Consider the following 21,795-nt stretch of genomic DNA (forward strand, 5'->3'; position numbering starts at 1 on the left):
TATGTCACAAAGATACGTGTACTTTCCCACACGTGAGTTTGAACTTTTTAAAAAACTAAAATAAGCTGACTGATTTTTTATTTTTAATCAATAAAATCTATTTTTATGATATATACAAGGACACAAAACTATTGAGTGTGAATCACTTTTGTTTTCAAATTTTTTTTTTTTTTTGTAGATTGGATTTTATCGCCGACCCCAATTGTTGTGGGATGAAGGCATAGTTATTGTTGTTGTTGTTGATTGGATTTTATGGAGGTATTATGAAATATATTTTGAATGTAAGCATGTTTTTTTTTAAGATTGACAAAAATCAACCGCCTCAAATTCAATGAAATTTCATGATTCAAAAAATCATAATTTTAGATTAAAATAACACGATCCAAAGTTTGATCCTTACCCAAGCTTTTACTGAGCCCATCAGTTAAAGGCACCGGCACACAGTGTGGGAGTTGAACACAACGATTAAGATGCTAATCAAAGCCAACAGCTAAATAAATCTGTGTTTCTAAAAAGTCAAAGGTAGGGTGCGGTCTATACTTAAATCCGTAATTGACTAGAATGAGAGATATAATTTAGTAATTTGAACATTTTCCCGGCATCTCCCCCCGTTTTCCAAAGAGACGAATAAAATCCCTCCTGTGAACGACCAAACGGCACTCCCAGAGAGAGAGAGAGAGAGAGAGAGAGATATTGTCGTCTTCGCAGAGAGTCAAGGAATGCGGTAGAGGCAGCGGAACTTACTCGTCTCCTTGCAGAAAGCTCCGGAAAGAGTAGTTACCTTCTCCTTTTTCTCACTCGCTTTCTGCTTTCTTCTTCCTTTCTTTTGGTCGAGATTAGGGCAAAAAAACTACGTGCAGATCGTATCTCCGCAGTCGGAAGTTGAAGTTGAGGTCTCGAACTCCGGATTTCTTCGTTTTGCTGCTGATTTCGAAGCTCATCTGATTCTTTGCGGAGGTTCTTGTTGCTGAGAATTCGAAAGAGCTCGGTTTTCTGTTGTAAGTATGAATCCGTAGGTCATCTTTCCGATAATGGAGGAAAAGGCAGGTTGCGATAATGTTTGTGTTTATGAGTTAAAATATGATCGGAATTTATAGATCCGGGACGTTTCTTGCGTTTTTGAAGTTTTAATTCTGGCGGAAACGCGGTTCGGATTTGCTATTTTCAGTGAACTACTGGAGTTGATTTCAGACGAAGAATTGCGAAGGTTTCTAGGGCCTGTTTTTTTGTGTTTGGTGAAGACTGATAAGCTTGTGAGAGATTTCGGGGAGAAGTGTAGATATGAGTGAAATATCAGTTTTACTTCGATCCAGCAGAGTTTTTTAGTTTGCGCGAAGAAAATACCTGTTTTTGCTTTAGATAAAAAGGAGGGAAGGAATTTGATGCATGAAGAGTTGAATTTGTAGGAACAACGGAGTTTATAATGATTATTGATGATCATTTTGACCTAAAATATGACCAAAACATAGTAGTTCTTTTGTTTTTCTTTTGAATGAAGCAAATAAATAGGGTGAAGGTTGAATTTTGAAGACGATTTTTGTTGCATGGTGGACTTGCCTTCATTGTCGAATAAGATGCAAAAACTAGAATGGAATAATAAATATTGGAGTAATTTGAACGTTGAAGCAATCTGAAATGAGCTAATTTTTTCCTTTAATGAAATGGAAATTATTGTGGTGAAATATGAAAGATGATTTTATGTGAAGAATGGGCAGAAATGGGATGTGGTTCTTTCCCATTTGAACAGAATGGGAATGTTAGTGCTGTGATCGATTCTAAGGGATTGTTTTACTTACAGAGTTATTACAATCTAACCGGGTTCAACTCTTCCTTGTATAGTGAAAAACTTTTAGTTGCAGTGCAACTAGAAGGCAGCAGAGGGTTTTGCTTTCATCTTGGTTTCCTTTTTCGTTGGAAAGAAAAATATCAGGTCAATGTAAGATCTTGAATATGATCATTTAAAAGGAGAACTAACTATATCTCAAAGCTTGATTGAAACTAGCATCTCAGCTTTTCAATTTTAAAGATTTGGTGCTTATGTAGTTTGATTGCCTTCATGAGCAAAGAATGTTGCTCATCTCAACTTGTTCTTGGGGTGAAGTACAGAGTCTAAAACTGAATGTAGCTTATCCAAACAGAATATTTCAGTCTGGTTAGCACATAGAGTTTGTGTTAGTTTGGATAGTGGGGTATATTGTTTATGGGTGGGTTTGGATTCTTTAACAGTATGCGTTTGGGGATTTTGCTGGTCTACTGAAAGCACGAATACTGCATTGTGATCCCATTTCACAGTGATATACCGGTATTTCATCTGCACAGCTAATTTGAGTTCCAATCATGACTAGGGTTGTTGATTGTGGTGCTTCTTCTAAGATTCTTAGAGAAGAAGATTGCAACATTCAGAATCATCTTCGTAGTCATGTGCATTTGACAAATTGTATCCATCTAAAGAACCATATGCACAAATACAGCCCGATGTCTGCTGAGAGTGCACTCATGAGGGACCTTATTGTCCTTCAGAGATCTAGATCACTCAGGGATCCTTCTGCCAGCCCCACTGGGCCTTCTCCTGCTATAGATTCCTTATCTAAGAGACTTGAAAAGGATGGAGCAATGCAAGCTAGTCAGAGGTCTGTTGGACATGATCGCAGGAGGGAATCTATAAGAGTGGTTTCTAGTTCACCTCTTATTGCAAGTCTTGAAGCTACGAGGATTGTGGACAGTGAGTATAGAACTTCACTTGAAATAGACAAGGAGAATGACGGAAGAGAGGCTCTGATTGATCAGATCAGTGAAAACAGAGTGAAGGAAGTTGGGAGAAATACGGGGGAAGCATCTGAGCGGAAAAGCCAAGGAAGCAATGTTCAGGTAGGAAATCTTGCTGACAGCATTGCGGGAACTTCAAAGGTTGAAAGATCAACTGGTACAACTCCAATACCTGACTTGGCCCCAGGGAAAGCTGTTTCTAAAGGCAGAAGGGTCTCCCAGAAAAGTTGTCACAACCGAAGTCATTGCCAGAAAAGCATTTCGGAGAAAGTCAAAGAAAGATCCTTAGATTGTAAAGAAGTAAGGTCCTCTCAGTTTACCTCTCAGAGCAGAGGTATTCGAGGCAAAATGATCAACCAGAAACCAAGAGCAAGCACAAGGAGTAATAGTGGTAGACAGCAGTCTACTTTAGGCACAGAACTGAGTGCTGTGAAAAGGCACAAATTGAAACGAACTAGGATGGTTCAAGCAACACCAGGTTCTAGAGACACTGAAGCTCACAATGAATTTTCTGTGGCTTCAAACTCACTAGCCAAGAATGCATCCCGTGCAAAATATTGTCCTGAGATGAACCGGATTGAAAGGCATGAAGAGGATGATGGACTTGAGGTTACCCAAGCTCCCAGAAATGGCTGTGGAATTCCATGGAATTGGTCTAGGATTCATGACAGGGGAAGAACATTCTTTGACATGGCAGGACGGAGTTTGTCATGTGGGTTGTCAGATTCTAGGTCAAGAAAAGCTGAAGGTCTTAGTCCACAAATCTGTGTGAGTTCTCAAAGAGAGGCTTCTTCAGACATGCTTGTTGCCTCAGATCACTCAGGCTCAACTAGAAGGTCTGATTCAGATGTTCTACCCTTGTTAATTGAGCCATCGGGATCCCAAAGAAGTAGTGGAAGTGCTGCTTGGATTCGGGATTATTCAGGGGAGCTGGGTATTTATGGCAATCAGAGTCTGAAGCATGATCAAGATTCTGACCTTGCTTCTGAAGCAAGATCTGGTGATGGCTGCAATTTTAGGCGGCACCTTCAATCTGGTCCATTGATACATTTTGAGAGACATAGGAGCTTGACACAGAAATATACTCCAAAAACCTTCAAGGATTTAGTGGGTCAAAACTTGGTGGCACATGCTCTTGCTAATGCAGTTGCACAAAAGAAAGTTGGTCTCCTTTATGTATTTTATGGTCCTCATGGAACAGGTAAAACATCATGTGCACGCATATTTGGACAGGCTCTAAATTGTCAGTCTTTGGAATATCCCAGACCTTGTGGTTCCTGCAATTCATGCATTGCTCATGAATTAGGAAAGAGTTCGAGCATACATGAAGTTGGTCCAGTTGGTAGTTTTGACTTTGAAAATATTATGGACCACCTTGAGGATATGGTTTTGCCCCAGAATTCTTCTGTATACAGAGTGTTCATAGTTGATGACTGTGGTAGTTTACCCTCTGATTCCTGGAGTGCAATCTCAAAGGTCATTGATCGAGCTCCTCGGCGCATGGTTTTTGTCCTTATAAGTACAAGTATTGATCATTTGCCGCACATGATCATATCCAGGTGCCAGAAATTCTTTTTCCCAAAACTGAGAGATGCAAATATTATTTCCACTTTGCATTTTATCACAACCCAAGAAAATATTGAAATTGAAAAGGATGCAATGAAACTCATAGCATCCAGGTCAGATGGGTCATTAAGGGATGCTGAAATGACCCTGGATCAATTGAGTTTACTGGGGCAAAGAATATCAGTTTCTCTGGTTCAGGAACTTGTAAGTACTTGTTTTCACCTCAGTTGCCATCTACTCTTTTAAATTAAACAATTTGATTTGGTACCGTTGAGATTTTTCTATAAACACTAAGTTTGAGTGGTCTATTTAGATTATATGCTGTGTTATCCTTTTGTCTGTACATGCACATAGAAAAAGAAAAACTTAGATAGGATTTGATGGGAGAGGTGAGGGAGTGATGCATTCATCAAAAAGATGACTTTGAATGTCTTTTGATGGCTATGCCACATGGATGCGGGTACAGATAGACATACAACTTAGTTATGGTTGGTATGGTTCCAGTGTTTTACAAATGAAGGGTGCAGGGATACAGTACATAAACACACACTTCAAAATATAAAGAAAAGAATATTGAAAACATAAAAAAATATTATGTAATGCACAGTGGATAGTGCATAATATGTCACCAGTATATGGCAGCAGCCAGAAGCACCTAATACGAGTACTGAGAATTTCCATTGTTGGCAAGAGACACCATGCATTTGAAAGCAACCAATAAGATGCTGAATGGAATTTGACAGGAACATAGTAACATTTTCAATTTGCAGTTACTTCAGGTTATTTCTTTCTACAAGAAAAGTCATTAAGAAAAACTTGAGTAATTCATTACAATCTTGAGGTGTACAACATGTTAATGCAAAAGTGATTAAGAAAAAAATTCAGTAATTCATTACAATCTTGAGGTGTACAGCGTGTCATAAAATTTAGTTGAAAATATGTGTGCATATAATGGACTGTTTCACATGGCTGTATTCCACTGCTTTCATCTGATGATGATGATATTGTGTGTCACTTGAAGGTGGCATTTAAAACTGGCGTATTTGGTGATGGTGCTATCAAAAAGTATTTTTATCTCTTGTTTTATATCTTAGATGTAGTGTGGGATGAGACAGGACATTTTTCAGAAGCTTTTAAGGCTTTCAACACAAGAAAAGGACTGGAACTTAAAACTGTCAAGAATATATCTTAATCCAATTTTAACTTTCACTTTCTTTTGCTTTTAGGTTGGGTTGATCTCAGATGATAAGCTGGTAGATCTTCTTGATTTGGCATTATCAGCTGACACAGTGAACACTGTGAAGACTTTGCGAGAGATTATGGAATCTGGAGTGGAGCCATTGGCTTTGATGTCACAGCTTGCCACGATAATCACCGATATTCTTGCGGGTAGTTACATATTCACTAGAGAAAGGTTAAGAAGGTTTTTTCGACACCCAACTTGTGAGTCCAGCATATTTTTTTTCATAATCATTGTTTTTCTAAGGTTATTGAGCATCCTTTGAATGAAATTCTGAATATTTAATGAAAAATTGTTTTATTTTTTATGTTGTATCACTTCCTCAGAGTTAATACACTATTTTAAGGATAAAAAAGTCCATGGTCTCAAGTGAGTGTATAACACTGAGTTTGACGTTCACTTACATTGTCTCCCTTTGTGATATGTAACACAGTATCAAAACTTACTGACATATTGTAAATACTGATTTTGGAGATGAATGTAGGATGGTGCTTTGTTGGAATTAGAAGATATGATGAATTCTGCTAAGTTATATCTGTGGACTGTGGATGTGGTAAACTATATTCTGGGCATGATGCTATGATGATCAGTCAGAATAAAATCTTTTATTTTCCTTTCGACAGTGGAAAACCAGTAGGTATGTTGAGATCCTCCAGATAAGAAGTACTTCTTCCACTGGCCCATCACCAGATGTACTTTTGCCAGAGGCATTGGATGAATTTGAACCTAGATACAGAAATAAAATCCCATAGGTTCAAGACACCTGAGATGCAATTATACTTAGCATGTGACAACAGAAACACATACAGAATAGAAAAAATACATAGACAAAATTACTGCTCCTACACATACCAAAGGGCATGAAGAAGAATCCAACATTTAACCTCAGAACATTACATTGGTACATAAGTGGAATTCACTGTTATTAAAAGAGTAATCAACTATAAAACATGCTGAGGAGAGCTTTTTCCTTTTTTTGAGATGTCAGTTATTACCAGCCACAAAAATTATTCACCATCACTATTCATAGATCTATTTATAGTGCAGGAAATGCTGGGGAGTCCATTTACAAGCAAGAAATCACTTACTACTTAGTACTTACTAGATGTTCCAAATCTGAATGTAGATGAAATGAAATACTATGCTAATTTAGGATGGTTTCTAGAGCTTAGAAGTAACTACTGAATCACATTAACCCCAATTAGGCCAAAAGAATATAAGCAGGCCATGTTGATTCTTGACCAAAATATGCCAACACTGGAATCAATTTCTACAATTTAGGAACCAAAGCTGATATCATCCTCATTGAACCAATTATTAGTGAAACACTATAAGTACCATATACATATCATGTTAAACCTCTGTCAATGAACAAAGCTAAAGGTCACAAGGAATGCTACCCTTGTGTCGTTTTCTATCAAGGATGTTATATAAGGGGACATTACATGCAAGTAAATTGGAGCATCACTGTGACATAATGTTGAACTATAAAAACTATCCTTCATTAACTTTGGGCTGGAACCAACCTTATATACATGCACACTACAATACTTGTTTAAAATTCACCTCAGTGATTGAAGGATATTAGATGGGCATCTAAATAAAAAAGGTTTAGCATTTTATTAATTTAAAATACTTCCTTTTAAATATATGACCTTTTGAGTACTTTTATTTGCTAAAAGTCTACTGGGGGAGTGCTTTCTACCAGCCTTTGTGCAGTTAGTATTAGTTCATATTTATGTTCCTTTCTGCTTTCTTTCATCTTATCTTCTATGGTCATCAACCTATCATTCCTGTGACAAACTAGCCTTTTTTTTCTGGTAGTATCGAAACAAGAAATGGAGAGATTGAGGCAGGCTCTTAAGACTCTATCTGAAACTGAAAAGCAACTGAGAATGTCAAATGACAGATTAACATGGTTGACAGCTGCACTGCTTCAACTTGCTCCAGAGAAGCAATATATTGTTCCCCGTTCTTCAGGAACGAGTTACAACCATAGCCCTGTTAGACCTATCACTAGGGACAACTCAAGGCCTGAGAATGGTGTTCATCATGAGTTACCTGATAACAGAAAGGCCAAACTCCCTGTTGCAAGTGCAAGTGATGCTTATGGTGAAGGTAAGATGAAGTCTATTTCTCTAAATGAAATACTTATTGGCATAGACGGTCCAAGAATTTGTTCATTTCTAGTGACACCATTAAAGAAGGTGCAGGACAGATTCCAGGTACGAGTCATAAAGACATTGAAGAAATTTGGGAAAATGTGCTGGAAAAGATACAGTCGAATACACTGAAACAATTCTTAGATCGTGAAGGAAATCTACTTTCAGTTAACTTTGATGCTGGTAATCCCTTTTAACTTTGGCTGAAGCATCAATGCTGGGTTCATCATATGGTGATATGGATTCCTTTGAAGTTAACGTATGGCTGAGATTGATTTATAGGTATTCTGATTCTTTGTTGTGTTGTATGCTTGGTTATAAGCCCATGCTCTTGTTATTGTGTGCTATGCGTAACATTTGCATGCAAGGAGCTAGAAAATTGAACAAAACTAATAACAATAGGGAAAAAAAGAAAATAAAAAGAGCTGATGCATCGCATGTTTTCATGTCAGGTTTCTCCAAGACAGGTTGTTTCTCCAGATTGCGAAGGCTGAAGTTTGGAGCCATTTCTGTACCTATATGTATGTGTGTGTGGAAAGGAATGGGTGTGCACGTCCATCTTACACCTTTTTCTTAATCTGACCATGTAAATGTGTCCTACATGGTTGATTTAGTGGGAATCGGTTTTTGGATCGTCTAATTCTGATGTGTAAGCAGGGTTTTTGAAGGTTTGAATAATCAGTGGCCTACAATTTTTAAAATTTCAAACCTCAAAAGATACTATTTTTTCCATAAAAAAACATGATCCAAAGGCTGGACATACCTGCAGTTGGATCGTTAGAAAACTATGGCTTTCAAGGGTGCACTCAAGGCATGCACATCCACTCCACTCCTCTCCCCCCCCCCCCCCCCCCCCCCCCCCCCCCCCTCTCTCTCGCTATATATATATAAACTGTTGTGTGTGTTTTGGGTACCATACTTGCTAATGACGCTGTTGATTTTCTATTGTTTGCATTGAATGTTTTGTGAATTTGGCCATATAGAGGTGATCTCTGTAGCCTTTTTAGTGGAGAACATGCATTATATAAAGAGATCTTGATGTGTACAGGTTTTTAAATGAATATAAAAGTGACTGACCCACAATGTTACAGAACATTACAACAAAACTTCACTATTTGTCTCAGAACAATCAGATCGAAAGCATGTTTCTCACTGAAATAAATCATGAAAAACCATCTATAGTGTCTGATTGACTAAATAATACCTGCAACCATGACTTCCTAAGAGAGAGAGAGCATGTTTGCTACAGTTGATTGTATGTACAATCAACCTAGAAACTCATAGATGCAAGTTGTTTCAACTCAATTTGACACCATAGGTGTGTTCAACATGGCCGGTTTGCTAGGATCGGCCCCTAGATCATGTTTCTTTGACGAAAAATATGTTTTTCTGAATCATGAAATCTTAGTTACATTTATGGCCATCAATTTTTGAATTGATGGGGAAACCTGCTTACACGTACGCTTCAGGTGATCTGAAGGCCAATCCCCAGTAAATGGACCATGACTATATATATATATATATATATATGTATATATATAGTTACTAGAATATGGGAACTACCGTGTCAACTGGGCATTTCCAACACTTCTTTTGCTAGATATGTTTGGCATGTTGAATTTACTAGGAAGCAACTGTTGGATCATGTATTTTTTATGAAAATATATGATTTTTGGGTGCTTGAATATTTATGAAGATTATCAGCCATTGATTTTAAAGCCTTAAAAAATCTTGTTTATGCAATTGGATGATTCAAGAGTTGGTCCATATAAAATCAAGCATGTAGATCACTTCCGTATGGTTAGATTTAAGAGAAAAGAACAAAAATCCATGAAAATCATTGTTCACACGGTAGTTCCCATATTCTAGTGACTCATACTCATATATATATATATATATATAAAAGGAAATTTGGTTCCTCCTAATGTCCATATGGTGAGGACAGTTTCTGATTTCTTATGTTTCAAGCGATGTTTGGCAAGTTTGACCCACAGATATGTTCATCATCTTTCATTTGCTAGGAATCAGCTACTGGATCATGTTTTTTCAATGAAAAAATATGATTTTAGTCTTTAAATTTATGAAAATTCTGAGCTGTTGATTTTTGAAGCCTTATAAAAACGTGATGATCCAAAAGCCTATTTCTTCTAAACAGACTATGTAGTTCACACCTATAAAGTTAGATTTGAAAAAATGAATTAAAAACTTGAAAATTTAGGCTGTCTGCGCCCTCCTATCATTAGTAGGGACCAATCACTATATATATATATACACACGCGCACACGCACACGCACACGCACAATGACTTCATATTGAGTTGAATATGAGCTTATTTTACAAGCTGAAACAAGCTCATTACTGAGCCCAATTGATAAGTGGTGTGTTTCATTTAGCAGCTCTAATTGCAACCAATGGATGCATTTTGTTGGCTCTTTTACTACCAAGATAGTAGTCAGCAGTAAACTTGAGGCTTTATAGTAGACTTGTTGTCAGATTAAGTGTAAACTATAAAATCAAGAACCAAATTATTTAAGAAATACTCGAGAATCATGCCAAGGACAACATATAAAATAGAAAACAGCAATTGTCAACAAGATGGAAAACTTCAGGAGAAAAGAAGAAGAAGATGAGACCAAAAGAAAAAGCATATGCAATTCTGCAGATGTTCATGTTTGTAAAATATCTTGGTGTCATGTCTTGTCAATACTTGTATGTATGCCTAAATGAGTTATACATTATCATAGACTGTGGATTTTCCTGGAATCACATGGTTGGAGTGAGTGATTTCTTGAACAACTTTCCTTCATGCTCATGGATGAGTCAGTGATTTGATTTGGAAAGCGATCTGAACCCAGCCATTGTCTGAGTCAGGATTCATCAAGACTTGATCATGCAGACTTGGATAAACCTCAAATTTTCAGACCTGTGCAAGAAGGGCAGTGCAGCCTGTCATATGTTTCAGAGTTGGTGTTGATATTCTCATAAGAACTGGCTGATGCCCAAGGCGTCGTGCATCACCAGATTACTTGATGCTTATGTAGATGCTGATTGAATCTTATATTCTAGGCACTAAATAATCAATTCTCTCTTTTGGATATTTTACTGTATCATCATTTTGGCTGAACTGAAAATGAATCTGTGGTTATTTTTACTATGCAGCTCCAACTGTGCAGCTGATGTTTCGGTCACATGCTAAGAAAACCCAGGCAGAAAGGTTCAGGGTTTGCATTTCACAAGCATTTCATTCTGTTCTCCATTTCCCAGTCAAAATTGAAATTTTATGTGAAAGAAAAGAAAAGGGAGGTGAGGTTCAGGGTCCACTTGCCATAGTAACAGAAAACAATATTTCTCAGACAAATCCAGGCCATGAGCCAAAAGCCCACAATAAATTTCCAAAAGCAGGCCGGACCAATGTCAGAAGGCCTTCAACAGATATGAATGCAAAAGCAGGCAACTCCTCTCAAGGTCAAAGGTTGTGCTCTAATTCTCAAGAAATAGCCAGAAATGGAACCGTTGAGATAACAGCATCCCCTAATCAGCATAACAGTGAACACTTGCAAGCTAATGTTCGGTTGGACAGAAACCATCTGGAAAGTTCTTTGGTAGAAGAAGCAGCTTGTCAATCTTCTTTGGTTCCAGTTCCAGAAAGACAGCCAAAAGTGGTAGAGCATCCCCGGAGGCAAGCTTTGGTTAAGGGAAAAGTCTCTCTTGCCCATGTGATCCAACAGGCAGAGTCTACTCAACAAGGTGGATGGTCTAGATGCAAAGGGTTATCAATTGTGGAAAAGCTTGAACAAGAGAATTTGTAAGTGTTACAGACTGTTACATACTGGGAAAATGTGATGCTTTTCTGTACCATTAATCTATTTTATGTTTTTCAGATATATGCTTATGTGGTTGTCATTTATGTGCTTGTGTCTTATTACATAATTAGTGCTTATTGTTGCACAAACATGCTGGATACAATGAAATGCAATCTCTACTGGTAGTGGCTCTCAAAACAAGAAAAAATGTGAAACATAACAAACTTAAAATCGATTTTAGTTCATCAAGAAACAGTATTGAAAGAAAGTTCATATAACTGAGTTACTATTTTCCCCTTGTAATTAAGATGTGTATTGCACAGAGAGCCCAAGCACTAGAAAAGAAGAAAAAGAAGAAGAAGAGCACTCAAAGAGTTACGGCTTCATTAACTTCAAGAGAATGAGAATACACAACATAGAGGGGTTAACGCCCTTTACTACACAAGAGGACAAAAATAGTTGACTAGGGGTCCCTAATGCTATGTTACAGAAATGCCCCTCAATAATAGACATATGTACACAGTTATGAGGGTAGCACATATACATGTAATATGACATTCTTTAACGCTCCCCCTCGAACTTGGGATGACGAGAACACAATCATTCTAAGTTTAAAAAGAAATGGTTAAAATGTCTTTAAGGGTAAACTTTTGGTGAAACAATCCACTATCTGACTAGTGGTCCCAATGTATGACAATGACATAATCCCTTCCAAGAAGGCTCTATGAGTAGCACTCTGATTGTCACAATCCATGGTAGTGTTGCCTTCAACAATGACACCCATATCCTATAATAACCACCTCAACCTTGTAATTTCTGTTGTGGCTTGGGCCATAGCACGATACTCCACTCTGTTGTGGACAGAGCAACTCTTTGTTTCTTTTTGCTCTTCCACGATATGGAGTTTCCCAAGAATATACAAAACTCAATGGTAGAATGCATGTCTTGAGATACTCCATCAAAGTCTGCATGACAATATGCCTTCAACTCTGACACAGAGGATGCAAAAAAAAAATAGTGCATAGTGCATGATGCTTTTGATGTATCTAATAATTCTCAACACGACTGTCAAGTGCGAATATTTGAGAGCACTCATAAACTGACTCACAACATGCACAACAAAAGTTATATCCAGCCTCGAGATGGTCAAGTAAATCAAACTCCCTACAAACTGCTTATACATTATAGGATCATCAAGAAGCTCCCCTTCTAAATGTTTTAGCTTGCATTTGGCTTCCATGGGAGTATCTATATTTTTCTTATATTCAACGAGTCTTGCTTTGCTAATCAAATCAGCTGCATACTTGTGCTGAGTTAACAAGTCGCCTCTCTATGAGTATGCAACTTCTAGCCCGAAGAAATACTTTAGCTAGCTCAAGTCTTTCATTTCAAAGTTTTCTGCTATTGAAAGTCTGTAATATAGTGTAGCATAAAGTTATGCAAAGTACCTTTATTAGGCCATTATGTACAACCCTATACTAAAAGGGGTATATTAGTCTTTTTAGGCTTTTTGTTTTGAAGTAGCAAGGGGGTCGACCCTTTTAATGTGTGGTAGGCTCCTCATTCATAAATTGAACATACGAACATTGGTTTCTCTCTCTCTTTTGTTGAGTCTCCTCTAACCCTAATCTCTCTCTTTTTCTATTGGATTTCTAACATGGTATCAAACCATGAAGGGGATTAGAGAAGACTTATGAAGGTGAATCAGACTTCATTTTGGTTTGCACTGAAGCTTGCGCAGAGGGACGTTGATGTCATCATCGTCCATACGATCTTGCTGCTTTGGTGCATCTAAAGGTTTGGGTTGGTAGTTCCTAAATTTAGATGCTCATAGAATCAAGAATCACCATTATCGGCCTTGATTTGGATTTTTGGGAGATTTTACAAGCATTTTTCTGAGTTACAGTTTCTTGGTGACTGTTTTGATTTTCTGAGCATATCAGTCACATTGATGGGTTTTAAATCCTGTGGTTAGACTCTTTTGTATCGTTTTTGTGTTGGAAATCTCCTAGAAGTGGTCTGATGCAAGTATTTGTTATATTGGGTGAGATTTATTGACTCTTTTGGAAGTCTTTCTTTGGCGATAACTAGTTTTTCATACACTAGTTACATTGTTTTCAGTTCTAGGCATCGATTTTGGCTGCAGATCAGTAATAGTGATCAGATATCATTACTTTCACCTGTGTGCAAGAAATTTCAGTTGTGTTGGTTATGATTTGCAGTATTTGGTGTAAATCTATCATGTCTGCTGTATATTTTGGTGGTTGTTCAGCAGGTGTTTGAAGGTTTTGGATAGTTAGTCTTGCGATTAGAGGCCTTGCTGCTATCTTTTTGTGTTGCTTTTGGAAGAATCTCTATAGTCTGCGAGATTATTACTTTTCTTGGTAGCCTTTTTGGTTTGGTTGCTGCTATATTGTCAATCTTGCAGGAAATATTCTTGGGTGTGAAGAATATTTGGGCTTGTTGTATGCATCCGTGTGGTGATTTCTTGAGATCCACTGCTGGTTATATGCTACAGAAGTAGTTCTTGAGTGTGGAGCTTGTTTTTTATCACATATCCTTTTGTGGAACTCATTGGGTTCTATTTTTCTGATGTGGATTTGTATTATATGCAGGTTGAACTGTAGTTTGGGGGTTATGTGAGTCATGGAGAACGAGGAGATCCAAATTGTTCCAATAAAGTTGAATAGAACTAATTATGCATATTGAGCTGATTTTCTGGAAGCAGTAATTGTGGGGAAAGGTTTGGGAGGTTACTTGGATGGTTCAAACACAAAACCCAAGGTCTCTGATGAGGGCTTTGATAAATCTATAGAGGAATGTGATATAAACAATGCAAAAGTAAAGTCATGGATTTTCAAGCCTGCGGAACAAAGAATTGCCATAATATTTCCAAATTTCGTGAGACAAAAGAAGTTTGGATATATCTCAGGCAAGTTTATAGACGAGAATGGGGAAAGGAATTATCAACTCACTCAAGAGTTGAAAAGTATGCACCAAGAAAACAAATCCATTGAAGAATTTTATTCTGATATGCATTAGGATGCTCTTGCTCTTATGGATGGTCAGAAAAGGTGTGAAAAGTGTACTAAGTGTGAGTCTTGTACATCATGTCAAACCTTTCAAGGGCTTCTTGATCAACACAAGGCGACTGACAGGGTTATTGAATTCCTTATGGCTCTTAGTCTTGAGTTTGATGGAATAAGAGTTGTCATTTTGCATCACTCCCACTTACGTTTATCTTGCTGATGATGAACCTTTAGATATTATGAGAAAGGGTGATATTCGCATTAAAACTACTAATGAAAATTTGTGCAACTTGCATAACGCCTGACATGTTCTAGGCTTAAAGATAAATCTAATCTCTTTGGGACAACTTGATGATGAAGGGTATATTGCAACTTTTGAGGTTGGATCTTGGAAAAGCATTAAAGGTGCTATGGTTGTGGCAAGATGCTACAAAATGAGTACCCTTTACATGACCACAAATATGGGAAACATTGTGGAAATTATTGATTCATCCTTTGACTTTAAAATCTGACATTGTAGACTCGGGCATATGAGTGAGAAAATGATAAAAATACTTTAATCAAAGAAGAAATTATTTGGCTTGAAGTCTGTGGATGTTGGTCTTTGTGAGGACTATATTTTCAAAAATCAGAAAATTGTTAATTTTTTGAAATCTGGAAGGGCATCAAAGACAAGAAAGCTGAAGCTTGTTCATACAAACGTATAGGGTCCTTCTCCTATGCCATCTCTTAGAGGCTCACGCTATTATGTTACCTTCATTGACGATTCTACTCGAAAGGTATGGATTTATTTGCTAAAAAAATAAATCTGATGTATTCTCTACTTTTAAAAAGTGGAAAAGTCAAGTTGAAAATGAGTCAAGGTAAAGATAAAGTGTTTGAGGTCTGATAATGGGGGGTGGGGAGTATAATAGCAAGGAATTCAAAGAGTTTTGTGTGGTGATGTAAATAGGATTCATATGGAAAGACAATTCCAAGAACACCATAACAGAATGGAGTTGTTGAACGGCATGAATAGAACCTTGAACGAATGAGACAGAAGCATGAGGATACATGCTGAATTATTCAAAACATTTTGGGTTAAAACAGTGAGCACAACAGCTTACTTGATCAATTGAGGGCCTTTTGTTCTCTTGGACTTTGAACTACCAGAGGAGGCATGGACAAGCAAGGAGGTAAACATATCACACTTGAAAGTTTTCGGTTGTGTTTCATATGTGCAATTGATTCTGATGACAGGAATAAGTTGGATCCAAAGTCCAAGAAGTGTTTTTTCATTGGATACAATAATGATGAATTTAGATATCGATTCTGGGATGATCAGAACAAGATCATAATGAGAGATGTTATATTCAATGAAAACATTTTGTATAAAGACATATTTATTATAAAACCTGACAATGCATGAAAGGGTGCACAGGTTGAATTGGAGGATATCACTAAACATGATGTGGCAAGGAGAGTTAAGGAGAATCCTGAAAATATTGTGCCATAATCAAAACCTAGCACACCTGAGTTTCAATTGAGAAGATTGTCGAGAGCATCTAGACCTACTCAACGATATTCCCCTTTTTTGCATTACTTATTGTTAACTGATGGTAGTTGCTAATATATATATATATATATATATATATATATATATATATATATATATATATATATATATATATATATATATATATATATAGGGACACTTGTCCCCTTCTGTTCATGCTTTTCCTAAGCATTTGCTATTCAATAAAAAATATATTTTTTATCTCTTGTTTTAGCCTTTCGTGGCTCTTGTGTTAGCACTATAAGTGTTTTTTATGTGTTTTTGACTTGGTTTTTTAGTAAACCTTGAATCTTATTATTTTGTAATACCACTCTAGTGGTTCATATGTTTCTTCCCACCAGTTCGTGATAGTGGTGAGCTAGAATGTTTTAGTGAAGCAATGCAGGTTAATAATCATCTCTAGTGGGAGTCAGCCATGGAATAAGAGATGGAGTCATTACAAGTAAATCAAATATGGGTGCTAACTCAACTGTTAAGGGGCAAAAAAGTACTTCATAATAAATGGGTCTATCGAATTAAGGAAGAACATGATGGCAGCAAGTGATACAAAGTTAGGCTGGTTGTGAAAGGTTTTCAACAGAAGGAAGGTATTGACTACGTTGAGATTTTTTCTCCTAATATTAAATTAACTACAATCAGACTTTTATTGAGTATTATTGCAGTTGAAACTTGCACTTACAGTAGTAAGATATGAAAATTGCTTTTATTCATGGTGGTCTAAAAGAAGACATCTACATGGTGCAATCAAAAGGGTTTGCCGTGCATAGTAAGGAAGAGCTTGTGTACAAGTTGAATAAAAGCCTGTATGGTTTGAAGCAAGCTCCCAAACATTTGTATAAAAAGTTTGATGGATTCATGTATAACCATGGATTCATAAGATGTTAGATGGACCATTATTGTTACCTTAAGAGGTTTGATGATTGCTATATTATTTTACTCGTGTATGTAGATGATATGCTCATTGCAAAATCTGACATTCAAGAGATCAATAAGTTGAAGCATCAACTATCAAAGTAGTTTGCAATAAAGTATTTAGGAGCTGCAAAGAAAATACTTGAGATCAGAATTTCTCGAGATCGAGAAGCTGACTCTTTGAAGTTGTCTCAGACATATTATATTAAAAAGGTGTTAAACAAGCTTTGTATGCAGGATGCAAAACTCATAAGTATTCTTTTGGCAAGTCATTTCAAATTATCGAAAGAGCAGTCACCCAAGTCAAATGAGGACTATGAATATATGTTCAAAGTTCCATATGCTTCAGCAGTTGACAGCTTGATGTATGCTATAGTTTGTACCAAGTCAGACATAACACAAACAACGAGAATCGTGAGCAGTTACATGGCATATCTAGGGAAGCAACACTGAGAAGCTATGAAGTGGATCCTTCAATTCTTGAGAGGTACCACATACATGGCACTTTGTTTTGACAAAGGTAACATGATTTTTCAAGGCTTTGTTGATGTGGATTTAGATGGTGATGTTGACAATCATAAAAGCACCACAGATTATGTCTACACCTTGGGGGACACTACTATAAGCTGGGTTTCTCAGTTACAGAAAATTGTGACTCTTTCTGCCACTGAAGTTGAATATGTTGTTGTTACTAAAGCCGACAAGGAGATGGTTTGGTTGAAGAATTTTCTGGAAGATTTTGGCAAAAACCAGAGTAGTAATGTCCTTTTTTGTGATTGTCAAAGTGCGATTCATCTAACAAAAAATTCAACATTTCATGCTAGAACAAAACACATTTAGATGAAGCATTACTTTATTCGTGATTTGTTGGCTGATGGGGCACTGTCACTTGAGAAGATACGTGGATTAGAAAATCTGGCAGACATGTTAACCAAGACAATTGCAGTAGAGAAGCCGAGGTTGTGCACAACCCCAGTTGGCCTTCACGGATAATAGTTGAAGGCATCACACTGAGATTCTGGATTGCATGAGGAGAGAAGTCACAAGGTGTGGTTGCTGAAAGAAAATCAGTCTCCAAGTAAGAGATAGTTGGAGTGTGGATCATGTTTTATACTTGGATATAAATCCACAATTTACACAGATCCAACTTTGTGGTAGGTTGGCGGGGGGTTGCAAGAGGGTTGGCCCCCCGTCTATAAGCTGGGGGGTTCTGGGCATTAGGCCCGAGGCAAATTTTTTTTTTAAGGTAGTTTTGTAATTTTACCCTAGACTCCTTGTTGTATCCAGCAACACTAGTAGACTCCATGTAAAATTCATAGACTCCTATTTAAGGAGGAATCCTTTTCTGTATTGGGTATCCTCATCAATAAAGAAGAAAGCTCAGTGTGGTCATGGACGTAGGCAATTCTTGCCGAACCACATAAAATCCTTGTTTTCATGTGTGGCTGTTTTTTCTCCTTTTGTTTTTCGTACTTGTTTCTTCGATCCATCGGTAGGTCAAAACTTCGTTCCCTAACACATATATACATGTAGTATGACATTTTTTAACAATGTGTAGGGTTAATAAATACCTATCTATACTAGGACATAGTTCACATATGTTAATTTTGTTTGGTTATTTAAAATCTTATTTCTTTAGGGCTATGTTCCTAAGTCCAAAACCTAGCCATGTTGATTATAATGATCAACATAAAAAGAAAATTATTCTGGCTTGAGCAGTTTTTTATTTTACTTTTGAAGTTCTTTGGAAAACATTTGGGTGTAAGGTAGTAAATTTTTGAATTTCCTTGTAATTTCACGGTGTTTTATGGGTTCAAGATTTTTTCAAGGATGCTTCTATTCTTCCCATGCTGCTTGCTGTGCCAGCTTCTATGCCTTTTGGAGTATGAGGGGGACATCTTAAAACCTTGATATATCATTTTAATGCATGATCGTATAATTTGTATTACAAATAAGCAAGGTTATAAAAGAAAACTTCCTGCTTATGGACATTCTTTTGCTTAACATGTTATGCTTAATGCACAGTAGTATGCTGTCATTCAATTTCTATGAGCTCTATCTAAAAATGTTCTATATATCATAGGAGGCTAGAGCCCAGCTCAAGAATTCTGCTTTGCTGGAAGGCTTCTAAAGTTGCATTAAGGAAGGTATGGTGAACCAACATTCTTTAGCTGTCGTATCATCACGTTGTACGCCAATTTTGTTTAAATTTCTTATTGGAGGTTTCAACAATCCATTACACTAATTGATTGGCATATTTGTTTTCTCTTCTTTCTCCCTCTTTTTAGTGCAAGTATGATTTAAGTACCCATTTGGGTAATTACAATGGTTCATCAACTTGACTTTGTGTAATCAAACCCTACTTAACTTATATCTAAGTTCAGAGTCAAGAAAAGCAAAAGATTTATGAAGAGCTTGGGAAATGTTGGAGCCTGTGAAACTTAGTTACTTGCATCAAAACCCTCCTGTTTAGCAAGAGATGGCTTAGACTTAACTCCCGCAAGCATGTAGTGACATTGGTTGAGCTGCACACAGGGCCAAGTTGATTTGCCCTGAAGCAAGTTGGGTCTTGCATTTTTCAACTACGTTATAGACATTTAAAGAGAATATGGCAAGTTGTCTTTTGCAACATTGATGAACCAAAGTAGGAAGATATGATCTACTGCCTACTGCATGCTCTGCCCATTCATTACAATACTTCCAGTAGATTATACAAGGAAAAATGATTTTACTAACATAGAAAAAAGAATTCTGGTGGCAAGACTGGATGCAAGTTCTCCTAATATTGACTGATGACTTTGAGCCTTTGAGGAAATCCTTAAGATTGAGCAAGCTAAAACTTGATCCACTTGAGTCTGCTCTGGCCCAGTTGTGACCATGAGCTGTTGGAACTGGGCTGATTCATCTTACTGAGATGCCTTGGCCGATGAAGTTGCACCACTGATAAAAACTGCCCCAATTCAACCCAATTCAAGGCTCATTCTTCTCTCAGAGCAGGATGTCATGTTTTAATATATTGCTTTGAGAGACCGAGTTCACACCTGAGGCATTTTGCACGACCCAAGTTGAGAAAATCTTGATTTTCTATTGATATTAATGCTGTTTATTTTGTTTTTCCATGTTATATCATGGCTGTGAATGTACTTTCTCTTTGATGTAGCTCCCACACCTTCAGACCAGGCCAAGAAGATCACGTTCACTGTTACGACTGGTTCCCTGTGCAAGATGTCCATGCTTAAAGTCTCCCAGGTAAGATGTAACATTCAAGGCCTGATTATCCTTTCCAATGTAATGCTAGTGCGGTTTCATATCAATTGAGAACTCTTTTGCCATGTTTCCTAATTCCTATTAAACCTCTCTCTCTCTCTCTCTCTCTCTCTCTCTCTGTATCTATCTATCTATCTATCTATCTGTCTGTCTGTCTATCTATCTATCTATCTATCTATGTGTATATATATATATATACCAGTGATGATTAGATGACAATCCTTCTCTAATGATCAAGTTTTTCATTGATCAGACTACATCTATCATTTATTTATTAAAAACATATTTTATATTAGGAATTTTCAATATTTGGGCATTTTTTAAAGCACTAAAAATTGACGGCTCACAATACTTTATATTCTAAAATTTTAAATGCATTGAGTCATTGATCTTTCATGTTTTGAAAAACATGTTTAGATGTGGTAAAATATTCATGTAGAGCATATTTCTTACTAAATAAATTATAACGAACAAATATATATGGTCTCATCCATGAAACACTCAAACATTGGAGGAGAGTCGTCTGATCATCATTGGTTGTATGTTTTGGATCTTCATTTGGTTGGATCAATGAAACATGGAGGATCAGATACAATGTGATTGCACACTTTTAGTGTTCTGATGCACCTGATCACCCACCATCTTTGGGATACAGCCAGCTGTGGGACCCAACAGCAGATGGTGAGTGATCAGGTGCAGCAGCACATCGACAGTGTACATACACATTGCACCTGATCCTCCCTCTTTTGGCACCGTTGCATTTGTGCGGGCATTACGTCATTTGTAGTTGTATACGTACTATTTCATTCTTTTGGAAGTAGGAAGGAATGGTGGTGGTGGGGGGGGGCAGTGCCCCCCTTGCTCGTTTGTATAATATGGTGCCGATTAGCATTGCATGTTTGTGTAACAAAACTGAAAACACAAGGCAAAGTTTATCATGTTAGGGTACTTTTCTTATTTCCGTAGTCGTGTTTGTTTAGAAATTGATGGTGCCCTTGTTGGTTTTGTGGTTGTGAAATTACGAATTCCCATCTTTCTCTGTCGAGCCTACATGGCTTAGTAACTGTTACTGCATCTCGTTTCTTTTTCATTATCGCTCTTCAGTGGTGTCTAAATTTTGAATGCCAATCTTGACATTCATAGTTGCCAAAATAAGATGCAATTGAAAGAATGAGTGAAAGCACTGTGAATTCATGACGAACGACTCTGTGGGGAACCATGAAAAATATTTCCGAGGACAAATTTAATGATTCATTGTTTGATGGCAATTCAAGATCAAATAACGGTAATTAAGGGTGAAACATGATCCTCAGCTTCTACAAATTAGCTCCATGTGTGAATGATTTATGGACGGTGAATATCTACCCGATTGAGGGGCCTCCTTTATCGCCCTTAACAATGCGAGGAAGTGGTCGTCACGCAGGCATATTCTTGGTCCTCACTGTTGTTTATCTGTCCTTGGAGAACTCCATCTTGTTCTAGAGTTGAGTTTGTA

The 21,795-nt window shown here is 37.2% G+C and overlaps 1 protein-coding gene across 1 annotated transcript; it reads left to right on the forward strand.

Annotated features, from left to right (window-relative positions):
- The first annotated feature begins 687 nt into the window (after nucleotides 1–687).
- Nucleotides 688–20,503, forward strand: LOC149819781 (protein STICHEL-like 3). The gene is made up of 7 exons (XM_089983485.1): nucleotides 688–4,536; nucleotides 5,559–5,775; nucleotides 7,397–7,690; nucleotides 7,786–7,917; nucleotides 10,894–11,539; nucleotides 19,117–19,180; nucleotides 20,194–20,503. The coding sequence occupies exons 1-7, from the start codon at nucleotides 2,338–2,340 to the stop codon at nucleotides 20,284–20,286; spliced, it is 3,645 nt and encodes a 1,214-aa protein (XP_089839611.1). The 5' UTR covers nucleotides 688–2,337; the 3' UTR covers nucleotides 20,287–20,503.
- Nucleotides 20,504–21,795: the final 1,292 nt, after the last annotated feature.

The sequence above is a fragment of the Nuphar pumila genome, chromosome 12 (assembly GCF_984573655.1).
Source record: "Nuphar pumila chromosome 12, dmNupPumi1.hap1.1, whole genome shotgun sequence".
Classification (NCBI taxonomy): domain Eukaryota; kingdom Viridiplantae; phylum Streptophyta; class Magnoliopsida; order Nymphaeales; family Nymphaeaceae; genus Nuphar; species Nuphar pumila.